This window comes from Tympanuchus pallidicinctus, unplaced genomic scaffold, assembly GCF_026119805.1.
Source record: "Tympanuchus pallidicinctus isolate F22 unplaced genomic scaffold, pur_lepc_1.0 scaffold1, whole genome shotgun sequence".
Classification (NCBI taxonomy): Eukaryota; Metazoa; Chordata; class Aves; order Galliformes; family Phasianidae; genus Tympanuchus; species Tympanuchus pallidicinctus.
The window spans coordinates 47,190,765-47,211,129 of record NW_026294618.1 but is presented as its reverse complement, the minus strand read 5'-3'; the positions used below and the strand labels follow the sequence as shown (position 1 = coordinate 47,211,129).

General features: G+C 38.1%; 1 protein-coding gene across 2 annotated transcripts in view; it reads right to left on the bottom strand.

Moving 5' to 3' along the window:
- The window catches only part of SLC35F1 (solute carrier family 35 member F1), a 233,560-nt gene that overhangs the window by 88,773 nt on the left and 124,422 nt on the right, over window positions 1-20,365 (bottom strand). For both annotated transcript variants that reach the window (XM_052671701.1, XM_052671695.1), the window contains exon 2: window positions 11,782-11,957. In XM_052671701.1, coding sequence (XP_052527661.1) covers window positions 11,782-11,957 — 176 coding nt within the window. The remainder of the gene's footprint in view (window positions 1-11,781; window positions 11,958-20,365) is intronic.

Here is a 20,365-nt window from a genome sequence, read left to right as displayed (position 1 = left end):
TACTACAGTCATTTGTCCTCTTATAGGCAGGCTGTTCTGAGATGTCACTTGAATTTTCTCTTCGAAATAGCAAAATATTTCTCTGAAGTGTAATTTCTTACAAAGAATTTTTTTTATTATTATTTTAAATTAGCTTTATTTCACTACATACTTCGGAGAAATATTCTTCTGATAGATTGTTTTACATTGTCTAAGCAAATAACTACAAAAATCACATACGCTCAGTATCTTCACTAAACTAACAGTGACTGAATTTACGTTTTCTAGCATCCTATTCACTAGAGAAAAAAAGCTATGTTCCTGTGATTGCAGATCTTGGTCCACCACACACTGCAGATCTACAAACACTCTAAATCACAATTATCTGCAATTTCAGTGCTAACGCTGCAGCGTGGGCAGAAAAGTTGAAGAAAGTGTTAGTCTTGCTTCTGCTCAATAATGTTCACTGATTACTACCCTCCCTACAACTATCTTCAGTAGGACTCTTTGCCACAGACATGCAGAATCTGCTGTAGGATGAGGAAAACACCATAGGAAGAAGTTGCTTGGGATGTGACAGGAATATATTTAATGGCAGTTGGAACTAGGTGATCTTTACCTTCCAACACAAGCAACACTACAATTCTATATGCCAGCCATATTATCATCTAAACAGAAACTAAAAAGTCAGGACATACACTTGTTGGTACAGTATTCTTGTACCTTGACAGGCTGCAGTTTGTCAAATACCAGCATTCAAGAGAGCAGCAGGGCAGGTCAGTTTTCAGCCTCTGCTTAAGATATTCTCACTGAGACTTCTGACTGTGAAGCTGCCTCTCTAACTTCGCTTCCTTCCAGGTTGCTGCACACTCTCAGATATATGATTTTATTAGAAAGCATTCAACTCAATGATTTCAAATCACTGACCAATAGCTGCTTAGCTCAATGGCCAAGTTCACTCAGCAATCTTACCTCTAGCTTTAGCAGGAACCTGTTCCTAACAAGCATTTCTACAGTACAAGTTCTGACTTAGTGAGCAATGAGGACAACAGAAATTCAGCTCTTCAGATGTTTTTTCTGTTCCCTTCAGCTTCAGAATGCAGTTCCTCTCATCTCTTACAATAAAATTTAGTCCGTGGTTTCAACATCCTTTTGTGAGAGCATCTACAGGATCCTTCATTGGTGTCAGGAATTCACCCTGGGACATGCTTGCGAAGAGTTCACTGGCAACTTGGCTCCATGGAAAGCATGGATTTTGGCAAGCTTCTGTCCCTTTTAAGGCATTTAATTTCTTTAAATTTTTACGAAAGCTGTGTGAGGACACAAAACATCCCTAGTTATATCATGGCCTATATCTTATAATTTGCCCCTTCAAAGAAGAATTAAACATAGTGAACATCAGGCATTCCTGAGCTAACTAGAGCTTGAGATAATAAGCAATAGACACTAATTTTATAAATAATTTATAGTCTTAGAATCTGGTACTTCATGAGAACAAATCATACAATTCCTTTAAAATTGAGCCAAATCACTAAAATATCAAACGTACAAAACACAGACATTAGCTAGTGGTTGTTCTTGTGCTCCAATTGGCTGAAACCTTAACAGGACACTCAAGAACAGGTTCAAATAAAAGATTTGAAAAAGCAACAATAATAGAATATATTTTAACACAGTCATGAAAATACCACTTTTGTATTAATATTATCATCAGGGTAAATCAGTGCAGATCCATTTAACTATAGCAGTAACAGTTCACTTCTACCCTGAGTTTTTAAAATCTCCTGTACAATTAAATAAAATAAAACCGGGTATCAGATCACAGAGGAACAGAGAAGGACGGACAAATTGTATTTAGCACCTGCACAGAAGCAAGATGATGAATATTTAACTCAGAAAAGGCAGGTATATAGCTCTCCTTGGAAACCTCACTTGCTACATTTCTGTAAGAGTTTGACTGTCACCAATCTATTACTGAAAACTGGAAGATTTTTTTTTTTCTGAGATATGCACGTGGCCTCTGCCTCCTCCACGTATTTAGAGAGCTCACTTCTGCTGTCAAAGAGCCCTCCACCCATCAGGGAAAATGTGAGCAAGAACTGAAGGAGGCTGTCAGACAGCATACACTAGCCTTCTCCTTCTCTCTTTAACATTAAATCAGGAAAAGATAATGTAAAGCAGACTGCTAATGACCTTGCACTGAGAGGGAGCACCTTCACTCCTCTATTCAGTAGCTACCTAGGTCTAAATCACCCTCTGGGTTTGTGAATCAAAATTTCAGCCAAAAGGAGATCTGAACCAAGAGGCAAGACCCCAGGTCCCTGTATTTCCATTATCATCCAAAAGTGGCTCTGTACTCCTGCCTGCTCAGCTGGTTGTAAGCAGAGGGGAGGAAATACAGCAGCTTATACCTAGAGAACTACATTTGTAAACAATTTCTCAGATGAAGTTGCAATTATTATTATAGTGCTGTCGTGCAGAAATACAACAGGAGTTTGAAATAATGGCATACTAATGGCTAACAGCTCAGCCAAGTAGAAAGGAAAAAAAAAAACCAAACACTTACAAGGCAGTGGAAAAAACATACAGGATATTTGTACTTTTTTGCATGAGCAACGCATTTAGTTTCACCTATAATTATATGATTACAATGATAATAATGGATAGGGAGGAAGAGTAAATTATTACTTGCATTATGGCTTGGCGTTAGGTAAGAACTGTAAAAATAAGTAGAAAGTTGAGCTTTTTCCCCCCACTAATGTTAACTTTTCATTTCCTTGATTCAGACTGCTTTTAAATGAGGAAGTTTATTTAGATCAATTTCTGCAGTGGTGAATGTGAGTTACTTGAAGTACTACATATGCTCTTTACTCTCTTCTTTGTCCACTGCCATCTTGCTAATAGAAGCTAATAAAATCCAACAAATAGAATGGAGATGTGGGCTATTTCTCACGTAAGAGAAGTACACTGCACTTCCAAACCTTGAGAAAAGATGTGATCTTCAGACTTTGCTGCGAGTCCTATGTACAGCTTACAACTGGGCTCTGCAAAATGAGATGCTGCTGAGTCTTTGATTTAATGAAAACTTAGGAAGGCAATCCAATTCACTGCAGGGACTGCTTTGTTCTTTCATTATGATTCTCTTTTAATGAGAAAGGCGATTGCAAGGATAAACTATTCCTCTGAATTTTTGCACTAATTACATACAAAGCACCATTCTGGCAGAGCGGGACTTACATCCTTCAGGCAATACAGTTATCATCTTGTAACCACACTCAAATCTCCCATATGAACGCTGATGCTACGTGCATTGCATATGGATTTGGCTACCTTGGCTACTGCTTGAATTGATGAATGTTTAAAGCTTCTGTAAATCACAAGCAAATACTGATACTGAGTGAAATGGGAGAGACGACCCCTGCATTCTGCTTACAGCTGTAGGATCAAGGGTAGCTATTTTATCCGAAACATTAACTTTTCTCATTGCAGTGAGAAGGGATGGTTGGTTTTGTAAACAATACTTGAAATGTTTATGTATTAAGGGGGGAGAAGAAGTCAGATGCATACACAAACATTACAAAGGATAGTTACCCCTTAATTCTAAGCAAAATAATGTTCTGCTTGTGATTCAGCTCAGACTCTTAATAGACTATTTATTATTTGCCATACTTTAAGGCAGTCTAGATAGGAAACTGTTTTATCACCCTGATAAAATAACCAAGAACCACATACGGTCCTGCACAACACTCTGAAATTATGATACAAATTTCCAAACTTGGTATGTGCCCCCTGCCATGGTACATAAGCACCTGTAAGAATTTACTGGGCAACACCCAGCTTTCTAGGTATCCAAAAAACCTTCATTCTGTAATCTGTACTACCTGTGCCCGTTTGGATCTGTGGAACACTGAGAACACACATTACTTCAGCTGCTGAGATAGGAATACAAGTCAAGGAGCTGAGAAGTACAAGTGTTTCAATGGCACTTCCTAAGAGCCTTCTTGAGCCCATCCACTCATGCCTCCAGAAACAAGGTTTCACTCCACAAACTGATACCCATAGAATTCCATGCAGATTAGCGTTGTGCTTGAAAGGCTGACACAGCTCCTGGAAGAGTGCAAGGAGGGAGCTTCACAGGCTCAGCAACAAAACCTAAATCTTGATCCAAATAAATACATGCAAATGTATATTGTGGATTTTCCCCAAGCCTCAGATCTCGGTGCTGAAATTAACAAGAAAAGCATCACAGTGTAAAATACTACCCTGTGATCATTGTTTGGATTCTGCTAAATCCCACTAGCTACCTGTGGTGTTGCAGCTGTAAGCTAAATAAATGCACTGCCTTCCATTTTATTGCATCCATGACTTTAATTATGCACTTATGGAGCTGCCACGTGTTCTTCATGTTCTAAAACAGGAGACTGTCCTTTCATGTTCACTGCAAATAGGGCCTGTGAGGCTTCTTTTACAAAATAAGCACTAGTATTTGAATCATAATGCAAATCCAAACATTGTTTCTAGAAGGAACTGGTCGATGGCATAAGTCTGGTAGCCAAAAACATGCCCATGTCTGAACACCTTGACCTAAGTGTTCTCACTACTCAAACACTTAAACACTCCAGGGATTTTGCTACAAGGAGAGATACCCTTAGTTCATAAGCAATCTTAGTACAGATTCTCTTTTCTCTGTAGATAAGACCTCCCATTTCCTCATTTAGATCAAGAGGACAGTAAGAGATCTCCCTTCTCCACCTTTTTTTTTTTTTTTTTTTTTTTTTTGTCCTCTTGATTGAATCAGCAGAGGTGCTCCTGTACTTTTGGTCAAGGTCCTCATGGAGGTTCTTTTGTCTTTGATGGCACAGATTTATTTCTTTGAGAGGCAGAGCTATTTTTGAAGCAAACTGGACTCTGAATGAACTGCATCAGGGACCATGGATTACTACTACAGAGAATACTGCTTCATGGATGCATGAATAGGCTTAGCCTTTATTGCTTCTGGGGTCTCCTTGAGTATGTTAGTATTCACATCACTAAACCACAGCATACTATGCTTCTGCTGAACTGCTGCCCCATGCATCCTAAAGGAAAAGTACTTTTCAAGTCTTCAACCATGGGACATGCATCTTATTCAAAAAAATTACAAAAAGATTAGCAGAAAAGTGCATGCTTTTTAACATGGGATTTTTCCTACTTGGTTAGCAGGTGTCTGGCCTAACAATTAGGAGACAGAACTGAGAAATTAAAACAGGAAAAAGAAAAGGCTGAGGCTTATTTTGTGGCATTACCTGTCAAAACCTTCTCACTACATTTGGGGCCAGGATTCACCTCTGTAAGTGTTTATTTATAACTTGCTTAACAGCTGGTAAAGCAAGATGCACCTGATGAAAACTGACTCAGCCCTGAAATGGCTGGTCCCTTGTGTGGGGTGGAAAGAAGCAGTAAGGTCAGCGCAGAAAGCTTATGTACACTGATTAGGGAAACAAGGCAGATGGCAATGAAAAACCCTGAGGGCTGGAAAAAAAAAAAAAAAAAAAAAAAAAAACAACAAAACCCACCCAACTTCATCACTAGGAACAGCAAAGCAGAAGACAGAAAGGTCAAGTTTATTGTTTTTAAAACTGTTGTCTTATACTCAGTGTGGTCTATTGCTTTTTACTGTAACCAGGTGGGATAGGGCTTCTGGGCAACCTGATCTAAAAGTTGATTTAGAGGTTGGCAACCCTACCCTTGGCATGGTGGTTGGAACTTAATGATCTTTGAGGTCCCTTCTAATCCAAGCCATTTTATGATTCCTACCAGCAGCGTTGAAATTGCATCTGTTTCTGTATTATGGCTAAAGAATGCAAGAAGACTTCATCAGATTGGGAAGAGAAACGCTGTGGCTTTGGGAACCTATCAGAAAGAACAAGATCACAATGTCCTCTGAAGTTTCCGTATGCAGAAATAGTTTAACATCTCTCTAAACTGTAGCCACCTACAGAGTAGAATAGTAATAGCTCATGCTGTGGAGACAGCAGCAATATTCTGTAGTTCACAGCAGGAAATTAAAAAAAAAAAAAAAAAAAAAAAAAAAAAAAGCTGAAAATGGAGGGAAAATTCATAGACAAACAAAATGATTATACAAATGGCACTGGACAGGAAACTGGATCTAGTCATCTGTTACCTATGATGTGGTAGGAAACAATCAGATGACAAGTCATACTTCTCACTCCTATACATCTCCTATTCAAAATTCAAAAAATTGCAGGTTAAAAAAAAAAAAAAAAAAAAAAAAAAATTGGGGTTTTTAAGTGTCTGTAAATAGCCAGAGTTTTAGTTTCTTCCTTATAAAGTGCAGAATTCCTACTAAACATGAGAACGGCTGTTCAAAGCACAGACAAGAGGACTGTTTGGCTGACTACCTCCATAATAAGCATAGCCCACATAACTTGGCACCCCTACCTAGAAGCCCAGAGTGATTAGGAGAAAGTACACCACAGATTGCAAAGCTCTACGGAGAGGGAAGAATCTGCAGAGCTGCTGAGAATACCAAAGATCAGAATATCATCATTTTTCATCATTCCAAGCCATGCTCACTGTGATGCTTCATTTTTATAGTGCAGCTTGTCCCCTTGCAGCAGGTGGACTAGGAGAAGCCTGACCAGATTGATACTCATTTCCCTCAGGTTTCAAGGCAAAATGCAGTAGTATTTTTGCCATGCAGAGGCTGGGTGTAGTCTCACCAACATATTGTCTTTAAGGACTGAGCACCACTTCTGTCACAAGCAGAGAGGACCATAAAGCAGTATGTCTAGAGCTGTGGGGACAACACAGCAGGCATCAACAAGCTCTTTGTTCTACAGCAGAGACACAAACATGCTAAGAAAACTGAACAATGATGCAGTGTATATTTGCTAATCAAAATCACTCTCTGTCCTCCTAACCAAACAGAAGGTCCCATATTTCTGAAGGCATCTCTTCGAAAATGGTGACAAGATTGATGCCTTTCAGGAAGACTTTTCACCTCTATGGTACAACACATATTGCCCAAAGTACTTTATATCTAAGATAGTTTGATCAGGTGAAATTATGTACTTTCTTTGTTTCCCAAATATATTCTTAAGGGCAGCCCACATAAAAAAAAAAGGTCTTAATATTGAAGAATTATGGTATGTCTATCAAAGTTAACTGCATAATACCAGCTTTGAGATAACACTGTTAGTGGAATGAAACTGAATGAAAATAAAGACACAACTATCCTTCCTATCATTCACTAAAAAACTGACAACAACTGCAGTAAAAGAAACCAATGCCTATAAAGTGTCATATTTCTTTTCATGTATCCCATTTCAGTTATTCAAGGGAAGTGGAAAGGATGTTACAGTCATTTTTTCCTCCCCATGTATCTAAATGAGGATACATGTCTGAATAGCAGATGAATCAGTAATTTACGTACGATTGAGATACTAAGATCATAAACAAGTCCAAGACAAAAATGCATAAAAAGAAATCAAATTCCAGTGACATGACTGCAATCTTTAAGAAAGTCAGAAGGCTCTGTATTTAACTTAGAGGCACAGACTGGATCTGATTATTTGTCAAATCTAAGACATTACAGTAACTCTAGTGAAAGCCATGTTCGTATTAATGTATGCTATAACCTTAGTCTAGAAGCAGAACTCATCTATCCATAAAACCTATTTCACGAAACCTATTCTGAATTAGCAAATTATTGCCAGCTCTCACAAATGGTGGCTGGAAAACACTAACTTATTGCACTGAAATTAAAGGAACTTGCACTGTGGCATGCTACTCACGCAGAATTTGACCCTTAAGGTTTTATGCTCCTCTTCCATTCAAAACACACCCTTAATGCTCCCTCAGCCCACTTATCTATTGTGCTCCAGGATAATAAGAAAATAGCTTCACTTTTTTTTGTTTTTTCTTCTTCAACAACACCTAGTAGATGAATTGTTTTCATGTGTAGCATACATGAAGTGGCTTTTAGAAGTAATGTATTTTTGGCTGCATGCTGCTGATGCTTGCACTCATGTTGACTGTTCATAATTAACACCTTCTGGTCCACTACGGACCATTTCCCACTTACTGCTTTTTAAGGTGCTAAAACTATCTCCACCAGTTCTATGTCACATAGCTTCATTTCACTGACAGAAGGCTTTTCTTCCTGATAGCCAAGGAGTCCCTTTTCCTCAGTTTGTAATAACATACAACCCAGAGGACTATGAGGTAGCGTACTGAACAAGATCTTACTAAGCAGAATCCTCTGACAAGGGGACTGAGCTAAAACCTTCTTGTCAACTCAGAGGTGTTAACATGGACAAACATAGGCTTTGGCTGTAAAAACAGGCAGGAGAAGAATTTACTTCAAGAGGAAGAACTGAGGGTTCCCTTACCAGTTATTCAATATTTGGCTGATATCAATCAGATGAAACAATGATATTCACTGCCTGATAATGCTGCATAAGTGACAAATTTTATAGCATTGTTTTCATAAGAAAACTAAAAAATTATATTCAGACCTCAGCACATCAATGCTGGTGCATTAAAGAGTATTTGACTAGAAGCAATAGTGGGTACACACATGTGGATAAGTGACTACCTGCTTCTCTGCACATCTGAGCATATGCACGCCTCACTGTGAAGAGCCTCTGCACAAACACCTTCAGGGAAACAATAACTTCAGTTTATGTATAACAAAAGAATTAAGATGAGCACAAGAATACCCAGAATAGAAAAAAAAATAATTATCTAGATACCAGACATTTCATTTAATGGAAATTTCAGAGTTCCACATGTCTCAGAAAATTATAGCTTTGAGTCCAACAGAGAATTAAGGTATTCTTTGGCCACCTCAAGTGACTGTTTCTTGGCAAGTACATTTCTGCAGAAGCCCAGAGGCTAGAAAAGCAAGCAAAGAGAAAGACAAAGGGATACAGTTATTTTTGACTATCAGCCAACCTCAATGGTTTGATTTCTGAAGGAGAAAGTGGGTAATTTAAAAATCTTAGACCTTGCATATTGTAGAAGAACTGCAATTGATAAAAAACACCTTCTGCTGCTCCTGGCACTTAGAACAAAATCAGTCCATATAAAAGCAATATAAGTTACGTGATTTCCACCTGATAATGAAGCCAAATGATTAGAGCTGCTGGAAAAACTGCCTTAGTGAAACAAACATAGATAATGAATTTGAGTAAACATACAAGCAAAAAGAATGCCAAGCTCAATCATTTGGCATTATTAAGTGCTGAGTTAATGAGTTGGTTGTACATTGCTCTGCCATTCAGCATTAATGCTACAGTGAGTGCCTGGACAGTGGATTTCATTACTTCAGTAGCTAATTTTGATCTAGATTTTTTTTTGGACACTAAGCCAAACCATCTTTCTTTTTTTTTTTAAACAGCTCTCTTCCGACAGCCCTTTTACAGACTATTCCTTTGTCACCCATTATGTTGTGCTCTGGTTGTTTGTACACTTTATATTCAACTGCAAGCCTCTTCAAACATCTTCCCCAACCATTCTCATATGTCCAAAATATATTTTTGACCTTACGCTAATACCTCACCATTCACTTCCCAAACCTACCTTCCTGGAACTAAAGAGCACTCCAGCAAACTCTCTTTTATCAGACACTGCATTTATAAACAGAAAGTCACTTAATAAAGTAAAATCTTAAGTATTTTTATGTGTGTGTGTAAAACATAACGCTTGATAGTGTTATTAAAAAGCAAATGTATACTGGACATCAAACAGCACTCTAAACAAGTCTCTGTAATACATAGCAGATTTCTAGCCCATACATCCTCCCACAATTTTGTGTTTAAAAGAAATACATATATTTAAAGGTCACAGGAAGTTGGCTTCCACAAAATCTATATCAGTCCTGAGGAGAACATTTTCGGGATAGAATTTGCAAACATCTAGGCAATCCTACATTCAGAAAAATTATTTTCAAGCACAGTTCTCTGGGAAGATGCTACTAATACACATTTAAAGCCTACTGCAGTGAAAAGCATGTGGCATTGCCCTACACAACTGATATTCCAAGACTACACAACTGAAATTCCAAGACTAACACAATGCCTGGGCAATTCTTCCTTATGGAAGAGGTAACATTTCCTCAGTTGCCTGACCTCCATTGTTTATTAACAACAATCAACATAGAGTAAGTTCTGTAAAACTCCAGTTGTAGTACATTTCAGCACTTTCTGCCGTAGTGCAGCAGTATCTTTTTAATGCTTGGTTGTTGTTTTTTTTTTTCCCCACAGGAATGAAGCCCTTATTGTTCTGAAACACTTCCATACTTAGCGTTACGTCATGCTTATATCCACTACTATCTTGACTAAAGAACTTCAGCTTCCAGGCTGATCCCAAATCATTACAAAGATCTACTATCAAAGAACAATTCAGAACTATTTGCTCCTATAAAAAATGTGAGCACCTCAATATGCTAATAGATGTTCTGGGGCCTAAGACACATTCTAGTTCTTTTCCTTGACAGAGCCCTTCCCTCCTACCACCAGGAAAGGACAATCAGGAAAGCAAGTAATGTTTTTGCTCTCTTATCTTGCTCCTGTTCTGCTCATGAAGAAGCAAAATTGATTCTTACAGGGTCTTGACAATACTAGGCAAAGTATTCACAGGTAGTCATACACAGAAATGTAAGTTGAACTCACCTACAACTGGTGAAGTAGCTCCTTGACTGCATAACAATCATTCTGAAGAAACAGCCTAGGTCCAAGAAATACTCTCCCATTAGTGGCTGGCCCTTGTAAGAGCCCAGGGAGGCTTCACTGTGGGTCTACTTCTTCTGGTCATGTGGGGAGCACAGGTGCAGTTTGCTTGTGCTCCCTGAGCCAACAATACCCCTTCGCCAGGTGCTCAATCACCAGTTCAAGCTGTGACCTAACAGCTCCCCTAACAGCTTCTAATCCATGTGTTTTGTGAAGATGAATTTATGATATAATTATGAAAAAATGAGTGGATGAGAAATGTACTTTAATGTGTTAATTTCCCATACTTTATCTAAACAAGAAATCACAGAGAAGGAAGGGACAGGCAGGGAAAGCACCAAAAACCTGTATTATAGATCAACTATTAAATAGAGGATCATTTGGCAAATGGTACTGAAGTGCACTTAGATGCGTTTCTCATTTGGGGGGCCAGATTGCTTACACAAGCCCTGTCCCAGAGCAGCAGCAGGGCTATAGAACTACTCTGCCCACCCAGCATCTCAGAGAGACAGCATCCCAAATTCCTTCCTTCTACCTCCTACTTCCAAAACACTCAAAATTGGCTGCTAATAGTTGGTGAAGTACTGAGTTTCTTTGATGAGCAACTAGAAAAAGCAAACTCTTCTTTGCTTGCTTCTGAGCTCTCCTTAGCCTACATAAGATGTAGAGCATACTAATATTTCCCAGTAAGACATGCAGTTAGATCTAAAACAAACCCTGAATGTGTGGCTGTGGTGACAGTGCAGCAAGAAGAGCATTCCTAAAAAAAATATTTGGGATGTAAAAAGTACTGATGTTTCTTTTCTGCATATAGGTAGATGCCCTATCCTTGAATCTAACCCTACTCCTGAATCTGTCAGTTCATTCTTTATTAATAAAGATTTAGGTGTTTTGGTTTTTTTTTTCTAGTTTATCTAATGTACTTTACTAGGCTGTGTAAATATACTATAAATATTACTGTGATGTGTCTGAATCACACTTAAGCATAACACATTTATTGTTGTTCTGAAAAAGTTTCATCATCACTGTCTTACACAAAACATTGTGAGTTTCACAGGTAGACACTTACCTTGTCTGACTGCTAGTGTTGTTGTGTAGACCAAGAATAGAAGGATATAATTGAGGAAGCTCTGAAAAACAGGTGTGTTGGCATGGAAATCTTCTGACAAATACTTGCTTGTGAGTCCAATGCCACAGATAAGGAGCGAGAGTACCTGGCCAAGAGCCACAGACAGCAAGAGATCCCTAAAAGGAAAGAGAAAAGCACAGACATAAAACACTGAGCTTCCTCACTGTGAAGGAAATGCTTACTCTCCTCCAAGAATCATGTTCAAAAGTGTTAAGACAGAAAGGAAACAGTGCTTCAGTCAACAAGGCATCTGCTGGGTGTTGCTGATGTAAAGCATTCATCATTTCTGTACTTATCACTGGCTTAACATCCCCCGAACACAATAGCTTTTATGCACATATTAAATAGCAGGTAAATATAATAATAATTATATTAAATATAATATATATATATATATAATATTAAATATTATATATATATATATATAATATATAATAAATAATAGATGGTAAATCTCTACCATTTAATTTCACATTTCTTTTTTAACAATGATTAAATGATAGTTATCATTCATAATACTGCAGCCTTCTCTTCAAGTGTTTTCCCTACCAGAAGTCCTTTGGCTAAGCCTGGAATTACAGCTCTTACAGGACTTAGTAGCCACAGAGAGAGCCATCAAGAAAGGATTCCCTCTGATGTGAAAGCATATCATGTTTCACCAACAACAGGAATTTACTGAGCAACTTCATTCTCCTCATTTCATTTCCATTTTATTGTATAAACTGTTCTTTCCACCTGTGCAAATGCATGTATCTTTTCCTCTACCTTTCTTACCTCTTACCTTTCTTTGTGTTTGGAGGAAATGACTCATTGTGGTTCTTCAAAATGTATTTTTTGCTTTGGCTTACTGCTTTAATCTGTTTCTCTCGACCTTGATCTCCAGTCTTTGCTGTTCCCCTATCTAATGTTCCCTAGTCTCTCTCCCCACAGATCTCTGCCAGCTTCTTCATTCGTGCACGTTCTGTCTTCCTATAAATTCCTTCTCCTTACTCAAGAAACTGCTGTATTTGAAAGCTAACTCTTTTATGGTACATATTCTTTTTATATATTTTCTTCAGTCTTCTCCACAATTTCCTTTTCCCTTCCAAGTATCTCATGTATTCTTCTGCCAGAGCATCATTAGCCAATGGCACAGCCCAACTTAGCCCCCAAAAAACTCATTTTATCAATATTTTTTGTCATAGGATATCCACAGCACAGGAAAATACGTATTTTTAAATTACCCCATTCCCAGATTTACTGTTTGACAGTACTTCTGTGCTGATCAAGCCTGTTTCAAAGCTATGCCTTGCTCTATGCAAAAGCACAAAATATAGCATGTTGGCATGACACGAGAGCTATAAAAACAATTGCCAGGGAGTGTAAAAGGACATCAGATGGGACCACATAGTCTGAGACCTGCTGGCTGATGCTGTCAAAGCCACCAGTCCCTAGAAGAGACTGTAGGTCTCTGAGGAAACAAAGGAGAGAGGGAGATGGGAGAGGAACTCTTCTGCACGTCTCATTATAACATGTTGTGAAAAAAAAGGACGTTAGGCAATCCTAAGGAAGTAAAGGAAAGAGGTAAGCTCTCTGCTCAGCTGTAACAGTAATTCATGTGTGCTCTCTTCTGCCAGCCAGTAAAATAGCATTGCTTCAAGGCTGCTTTGCTTTCCCTGACAGATTTCCCTGACCTCAGCTGTGAGTGTTTGGTGGCAGTGAGCATCTGTGCTCCAGCAACAACTTCCCTTGTAAACTCAAGTGTCAAATTTGTTTCCCTTCTTCTCATAAACAATCCTCCCACTAATGTGCCTCAGTGTCAGTCACGGCGTGATTCAACCAAGCAGATACCAGAAAGCACAAGAAGCTGGGTAGTTACATTCATCCAACATACCTCACTGACAAACAGTATGACACAGATAGTATGAGAACAAACTTTATTGTGTTAAACCCTGTGTTTTGATGGCAGGCTGCTGAATAAGTAGAAAATATGATTTCACAACTACTGCCTCCATTTCTACATTACTAATTCTACTGCAAAACATAACAACGTGAACAAACACTTGACAGAGGTGATATCTAAGACTAAGACATCAATGCTGTGAAAATAACAGATCCTTAGCTTCTGCCACTACCTACAATGTTGTTGATGGAGAGCAGAAAATTTGTCTAGTGACAGCAATTTAAATTCACGCATTAGTTTTGTAAACTTGTATGTTAGTCCTTCAAGCAGTTGGGTAGACTGTGTTTTTTTTGTCTGCCCTACAGTGAAGATTCATGCAGTAGTGTCTTCTTGCCTACTATTCTTTTTAGTAGTTTAATTTCAGTAAGAAATTGAAAGTTTGTAAATCTGTATCTATAAAGGTGTTTCTGTTTCACAGAGGATGCAGGTAATTATTTACTGTCCTCAGTATCTCAGTCATGCCCATTAACATGTATTGTATTACACCCACCCTGGCACTGCACCGGATCTGGATAGAAGTACCTTGGACCCTGTATTGATTTATAGAAAGTTGAATACATCCTCATTTAATCATTTTTGAAAGGATTTTTCCAATAATGTATTCCTTACTCCATGCAGTAGTTGACTAGTGGATATCACTTATAATTCCTTTTTTGGGGGGCTCAAAAATTCCACCCATTATTGCATTACTGAAATTGCAGTGGACAAAGAAGGTAATTAGGAGTTCAGCAAAAGCAGACATGGACAAGGATCAAGGCTAAGAACTGGAGCCCCTCCCAGTTTGTAAATGAAGTCCATTTGTGGATTAGTATATAGTCTTTGTGGCTTGAATTAACATGTAAGTAAAAATTGTTTTTTGAACAGCAACAGTTTTAAAACATACTGAAAATATTTGTTGTGGAAGACCCAAAGAAGTAGTCCTGTAAAGTCCACTTCCTTCCAGAACATCAACTACACAAATGACACTGAGTACATATGTATTGCCTGGCTCTACTTATTACATATACTTTGATTTTTTTAAATTATGTAAGAAAACATTCTGAAATCAAGCTATAGTGTTCCTTCTCCATCCAGAACTTAGCAGAACATTTCACAGTGATATATAACATGAAAATATACGTCTCTTCTATATTTCTGTCTCTTTGGAAGAGAATTAATTTGATATTTAAGCAAAACTAATTCAAAGGTCCATAAAGTGTTCAGACTTCAAGCAAGAGTGCTCTGTTTTATACTGTGTCGTTATTTCAAACTCTCTTCACACCTGCACTAACACTCCTTCCATACCTAAATGTAGGTCCACTGCTGACATGAATAACACATAGGGGCACAGAAAATGTGGTACACTCCTCTCATTAGTATAGGTTGCAACTGATGTTAATCACTGCTTGGGAAAACTACCAGGTGAAATGAATAAGTAAGAAAAACTAAACTACAAAATCAATAAAATGCTGATTGTTGCACTGGGTGAATGGAAGATAACTCATTGTTCTCCAATTAGAAATGTAGAAACAAGTGTCAGTTTACTGGTTTTAATTAGTGGCGATGTCATACAGCAGTAACAAAGAATAATGTAATATTCGGATAACCTTAAAAACCAACATAAGGTGTCTAAAAACCAACATAAGATGCCTGAATTAGCAAACATTTTATAAAAAGCTTTCAGTGGCTGTGGAAAATCTACTACTTCCTTTAAACAGAGGACAAAGCAAGTAACTCACTGCTGTCAACTCTGGCAATTATTAGGCAGTATCTTTCCTAAATACTCTAGCAGTGTTGAAATAGCCAGCATGGTACATATCCAACATATCTGCATCAGTTTTCCCTGTTGATTTTTGATTCTCTTCACCACTCATGGTCTGGCACAAAGAGGATGATATCTTCTCTAAGCCTTTGGTCTGTCACATTGGCTTCAGTAGTAATTTTGCTCACTGGGGAAGAGACATTCACTCACATACTGAAGAAAATGTGCATGGTTTGAGGGCCTTCAAATAGAGCACAAAAAAGACTGTCACTACAAAAAACTTCATTGAATTGAAGTATTTGACCTGATAGAGACCAATTTCTCATTAGTTGAGTGTTGAGCCCCTGTTAGGATCAACAGTATCATCTCAAGCTGGGTTAAAGCAGGAAATCTCCAGCTTACTGCTGAATTTTGATCTCATGAACTCATGATACTAGCTTACTAATACAGAGCAAATAGAAGACATTCTTCTCCCATAAAACACAAATTTAAAACCCATTTCTCAATGTTATTTTTGTTTTGGTGGCACTTACATTAAAATCCTGCATTGGAAACAATCAAATTTATTTTTGTGTCTTTTTGTGTAGCCACTCTTGCTAGTTAATGCTTAATGTTTGCAATTGAGTCATATGTGTATTTTGAAGGAAGAATTGCTCATAAGTTGCCAGATGTCACACTGTTAGACATCTATCATCTGTGTTTTATATACTGAAGAGATTAAACAATGCTTCTTTACAGCTTCTTCAGAAATAGTGTCAAAAGATAAAGCATCATCTTTGCATCGGGACCATTCAGTTCTGTTTAAATGCTTAGGCTGGCAGCTGCTGTGTGTCATTTTACTTGCTTCTCCAAGCATATGGAAGTTTCTGTCAGCTGAGTTGAGTTTCTCTGAGTTTATCATACATAATAACACCATAAACCTCTGAAGGTAGACATTCTTGTATCAAAGCAACTCCAAAGCTCATGTTTGGTTCCTAGCACATGCACACTGGCATGAAACAAATTACTAACCACATAGCCAGGCTGGATGTGGCTCTGGGCAGTTTGGTCTAGTGGTTGGTGGCCCTGCAAATTGCAGGGGGGCTGGAACTAGATAGTCATTGTGGTCCTTTTCAACCCAGGACATTCTGTGATTTTATGATCCTCAGGTACTCCAGTGATTATTTTTCAAAAGGTTAGAACATTTAGCTTTGACTACTAGTCTACTTCCATGTCCTCCCCAAAATTATTAAAACACCATTTACCACACAAATCAATGCAGTGCAATGTTCAGAATGGCCCATAGAACTATAGCTGCCATATGCTGGATGAATCAATGACAAGTAAAAGGTGACCAAGTCATATAAACATTTGGGACTGTTTTATTCTGACACTAAATCTTGTTTTAAATCTGACAGTCTCCATGTTAGATTCTTTTAAAGTTAATTGCTTTCCCTCCTCTCTTTTATATTTTATTTGGTCTCTTTCCACTGACAGATTCCCACTGCATCAATTGAAGATGCATTAAAGAACAGTGTCCATCAGTTCTTTTAATCTCTAGCATGAGGTGTGCTGATCTGCCAGTGTGCCACAGGCTCTGGCAGATGAGAGATTAGCAGTCCATTTCCTGAGCCTAGATTTCACTAGACAAACCCATCTGTACAGGCTGCTCTACAGCACTGATAGAGCAGGCCTGCAGGCGGGACAACACCTTCTGCATGATGATAATGGCTGCTATACATAGTTATCTTTCCAAATGTTTCAAGCATATATTCAAAAAAAGTAAAAACAGACTCACTTCATTTAGAGACTGATTGCTGTTATGTCATAGCTAAGCTGATGATGTCTGTCACAGCACTGTAATCTTGCCAGACTTTGTCGCTTCAGTGCATTTTAGTATGTTTATACAAAAGAAAAAATACATACAGCAAGGTCTTAAAAACTTTACATTGATTAAAAGTGAGCTGAGCTTACACACCTATGAGAAACAGGTCGAATTTATTTAAACATTTAAAGTTGAATATGGAATCTCAAGCATGGACCAATAGAGATGTTTGCACACATTTCTATAGGAAAAGATGGCAAAGCATTTGTGACAGAAACTCAAACACCAAAACCCCCGGGGTCCAATTGCTTCTGTGGCAGCAACCCCCTGCATTTGAATGACTGCTTAATAAGGCCACAGACATTGCTTCCATGTTTTGCTGTTTGCACTTAATGCACACAGGCAGCTTACAAAATAATAAATTAACAATATTTTATAAAACCTTTTCCAAGACAATCATTTGAGTTATCATTGAAAGCTAAAGCTTCACATTTTCTAAGAAGAGGGTTCATATGCTTGAGACCCATTTGTCCTTCACTGGTCAGGAATTGGTCAGACCTAGAAAACAAGATTCTCCACGAATTTTGCACAGAAACCTTCCCTTTTTTTCCCCATTATTTTAAAATGTCTATTTCACACAGGAAAAATCCTACACATTGGCAAATGCAAATTTTCCTTCTGCCTCTTAGTAAGGAAAGGGCTGAAGCAAGTATCTTCAATTACTGTATTAAAGCATCAGCATGAAACATTATAATAATTTACAGAAGTAGCCATAATAATCTGTAGTAAAATGTTCATAGTACTAAAAAGTAAGCAAGGTCCCCCACATATATACTGATGATAACATTATTAGCACTTATAGCACTTTTATTAGTCAACAACTCCTGTAATGTACATTCCCCATGATCATACTAGATGATGCCTCAAGAAAATGCAGTAGTCTTGAAGATCTACACCAAATACTGTATTTTTTGATTGCTGGTAGAGAAGAACAAATCAGTCTAAAATATTTTCAGAATGTAGGCATAAAGCATAACTGAAGGGTGAAACACCAAAGCGTGAATCCCATTTAAACTTGCAAGTTGAATTAGAATATGAATAAGTCTAATATTAGCCTACAAATCAGAGAGTGAAACCTATGCAAGAACAAGTCTATCCATCACTTAATTCCTACTGAGTCATTATTTGGAAATCTTCAGTTGCATTTAAATGATGTGAAGGCTGTATACTTGATCTCAGTACAAAGGGTGAATTTTATAGCTGGTTAGTTGCAAAGTACCTCCACCTCCCACTGATGCTCAAAAGAAATGTGGTTTCTATGCAGTGTCTTGAGAGGATTAGCTCTTTATTTTCCAAATGTGAACACTTTAATCTCTTTACAAGAGGACAGCACTGTGGTCTCCATGCAGCTCAAATCTTCAGCCCAGTTTGAAAAGCTCCAGGCTTTGAAGACCTAGGCCTTTTTTTAATGAAGAAAACCCAGTAGAGGAGTAAAATGCTAAGCATTTTTTTTAACCAAGGCTTTGAGTCCTTTCAGGTGGGCCACGAGTTCAAAATTCAATCTTTTTCACTGTTTTAAATTCATTATGCCTTACACCGAGAGAGGAAGAGAGTTCTGTGCCTTGCTGTCACCACCTTCTCACCACTCCAGCTCCCCACTTTCTCCCTACTTACATTAAACTCTGTACAGTGAAAATAAGATTTTACAATTACTTTTTTCAGTGCAATGAAGTTCCAATAGTGCGCAGTATTGTTTGTGTCTCCACATTCCTAGCTATCCATTACAATCCTATACTGTCTCAGATGGGCTTCGAGAGAACTGGGACTGTTCCTTCCTTCAGAGGCTCCAATGAGAGCGATGTTGAGATGGCAAGGCATGGATAAGCAAAGGCAAGTACCAGCATGAAGCTGAAGTTTGCAGCTTATGCAGAGACTCAAGGACAACCATGAGGAGCAGGGAATGACTGGCCAGACCTGGCTACATGGACAGGACTTCCCAAGGGAGAAGCCAAAGCAACCACAAAGACAACTAGAAGAATACACTGGGCAAGAAGACAGTTGTGCCCTTTTTTGTTTTCCTAGCTTCATTTGTTCTCAGTTTTACTTTCATTTTTCTGTATTTTAAACCATTATTTTCTGTTTTATACAACTCGGCTTGAATGTTAGAGTGTCTTCTGGAAGCTCACTAAAATTGAAGGTCTGGGTGCATCCACCTCAGAACAGTGGCTGACTCGGGCTCTGCTTCTTGTGACGGCTTGAGGGGTTGCCACAGATTGCTGGGTTCTGATAAAAAGAAAGTAGAATCACATATTCAGAAAGCCTCAAGGGTCTCTGAGCAACTGCTTAAGATGAGATCTTACTTAATAAATTTTCTGAATCTTACGTATTTCCTTCTACAGTAATTCTTGAAAATGCATTCTATTTATTATAAGACTTTACACAAGTTCACAAACACGTGCTCACATCTGCATGTCTTATAGTTCTTTTAATATCAAAGGAACTGGAAATGCTTTAAAACTATTCTTATAAAACTTACTTCCACATTTAGTATTTACAAATACATTGCTGAGGCAATCTGTTGCAGCGACTGAAAGTGCAAACAAGGGAGTTCTTATTTTTATTTTTTAATAAAACATGCATTCAAAAATAGCAAAGTGCAGACGGAAAATTTCCAGGCTCTTATCCTGATGGAGCCCAGTGGTAAGTCATTGCAGACAAATCTGTGCATAGTAGTTTTTCTTCATACAAGTTGTTAATAGTCAGCTTCATCCTACAAGTGAGATGATAAAGAAAGAAAAAGCAAGTATATCCTAAAAACACATCTGAGTTTTGAAACAGCTGCCTTCAAAACAGCAGTGTCATAGTGCTTTTTCAACCATGAATCACAGCAGGACTTAGAAGACCATAGGCTTCTTTCCCTTGCAAAATTGAAGGGCTCTCCATATATGTTTTTAGCAATATCCCAGTCTAGGCACTACAGAACAGAGTGAAAGAATCCCAGTCTCTCTGATGTAATCAGAATTATAATTACAGATGA